The sequence below is a fragment of the Amphimedon queenslandica genome, unplaced genomic scaffold, assembly GCF_000090795.2.
Source record: "Amphimedon queenslandica unplaced genomic scaffold, v1.1 AMPQUscaffold_12338, whole genome shotgun sequence".
NCBI lineage: Eukaryota > Metazoa > Porifera > Demospongiae > Haplosclerida > Niphatidae > Amphimedon > Amphimedon queenslandica.
The window spans coordinates 11,097-12,940 of NW_003547425.1; the positions used below are offsets into that span (position 1 = coordinate 11,097).

The window sequence follows — 1,844 nt, forward strand, 5'->3', positions numbered from 1 at the left end:
TTGGCATTTTAATAGCCATTTACCGAAATAAAAATCCACCATTTTAAGCCCTTATGGCACGTTCGCTAATCACCGAAGTCTAGCAATTTGCCAAATGTAACTCCCTTCAAAATTTCCTGCTATACATGATAGTTTAAGTTACTAAACCTAATTTTAAGCTACGCATGTATATGTCAAGATACCCAGCAGTGTTGAACATAATAATAAATGTATGTTTGATACCTTATTCCACATAAAATGATTGAGTCATTAAATTTATTTTTATCTTTTTTTTTAGCGTGTTATTGAACTGAGTAAGAAGTACTTACCTTCTCTCTCCTCTGCACTTTCATCTCCTAAAGTGACAGTTCATGTTAAAGATGGTGTAAAGTTCTTAGAAGACCATGTCAATGAATTTGACGTTATAATAACTGACTCTTCAGATCCAATAGGTTTGTAAATTGAACATCATATTTTGAGGAGGGTAAAATTTTGTCAAATTGGTAAATTTTGGTGATTGGTGGGTTTTAATTTGGTGTGCCATTGAGCATTGATGTAATGGCTCAAAAGGATAGTCTTTATTTTACTGTGAAAATCCAAAAATTTGAGGCTATACGATATTGACAAAGATAATGACGTTATTGTATATAATGTAAGCCTTGTTTACAATATGACGCCCTGACAGTGTACCGTTGATTTTTAATCATAAGTACATGTACATGTACATATATATAAGCAATTTGACCTTTTGATGCATGTTTCACACTAGAATAGAACTAAATTCTATTCCAGCATCAACGCTACATCAGGACTAATGTGATATTGTAAACCCGCCTTAACATGTACATGCATTATAGGCCCAGCAATTCCTTTATTTGAAAGGCCTTATTATGAGAAGACAAAGAATGCATTAAAAGATGGTGGAGTACTCTGCTGTCAAGGTAATGAATGTCCATTATTGTGAGCATAATATACTGTAAAAAATATTCATGTAACAGGTGAATGCGTGTGGCTTGATTTAAAGCTCATTTCAAGTTGTATGTCACACTGTCACTCCGTCTTTCCTGTTGCAAGCTATGCCTATACAACAATACCAACTTATCCTTGTGGACAGATCGGATTCTTCTTGGCTAGTAAAGACAAGGTACTACCGTGTAGCGGCTAAATTTTGAGGGGCTAAATTTTGGCGAATTGCTAAATTTTGGTGATTGGCGGGTTTTAATTTGGCGAATTTGTGGCCACATGCCATTGAGCATGTGTATAATGGCTCAAAATGGTGGGGTTTTATTTTAGCGAATGGCTATCAAAACGCCAAATTTGCCAAATTTAATCCCCTCAAAATTTACCTGCTATACGGTATCTAACATAATTTTCATTTTTAACTTTGTATTATAGAATATGGTGTTTGAGGAACCAACAAGGTGTGTGAGTGATGAAGAAGTGAAGAGAATGAAACTTAAATATTATAATGCAGCTATTCACAGAGCCTCATTTGTTTTGCCACAATTTGTCAAGGAGGCATTGCCAAATTGAACATGTATAGCTGTCTCTGTTGTTTGCCAATTATAATTTTGTGGCTTCTTCTCTTTATTTATTATCACAAAGTTTTCTCATTATAATGTAGCAAAGTGCTTTCACTCATTTACCAGTTTGAGAGCTGTCTACATATTACAGTATTTCTCCATATTACAGTATTCAAAGGTCTTGCACATTTTCATTAAGATAAGGCACCTTTACTTCAAGACATACCGTACACCAATAAAGTAATACCCAGCCTTTTGCAGTCATCATGACAAAATTTTACCATCCATGATTTGACTCACTACACTATTATACATGTGTGTACCTGTTTGTATGGTACTAAC

General features: G+C 34.4%; 1 protein-coding gene across 1 annotated transcript in view; it reads left to right on the top strand.

Annotated features, from left to right (window-relative positions):
• The window catches only part of LOC100634413 (spermidine synthase-like), a 5,006-nt gene extending 3,404 nt beyond the window's left edge, over window positions 1-1,602 (top strand). The window contains exons 4-7 of the mRNA XM_011409316.2: window positions 278-431; window positions 837-920; window positions 978-1,123; window positions 1,375-1,602. Coding sequence (XP_011407618.1) covers window positions 278-431; window positions 837-920; window positions 978-1,123; window positions 1,375-1,512 — 522 coding nt within the window. The 3' untranslated portion in view covers window positions 1,513-1,602. The remainder of the gene's footprint in view (window positions 1-277; window positions 432-836; window positions 921-977; window positions 1,124-1,374) is intronic.
• The last annotated feature ends 242 nt before the right edge of the window (window positions 1,603-1,844 follow it).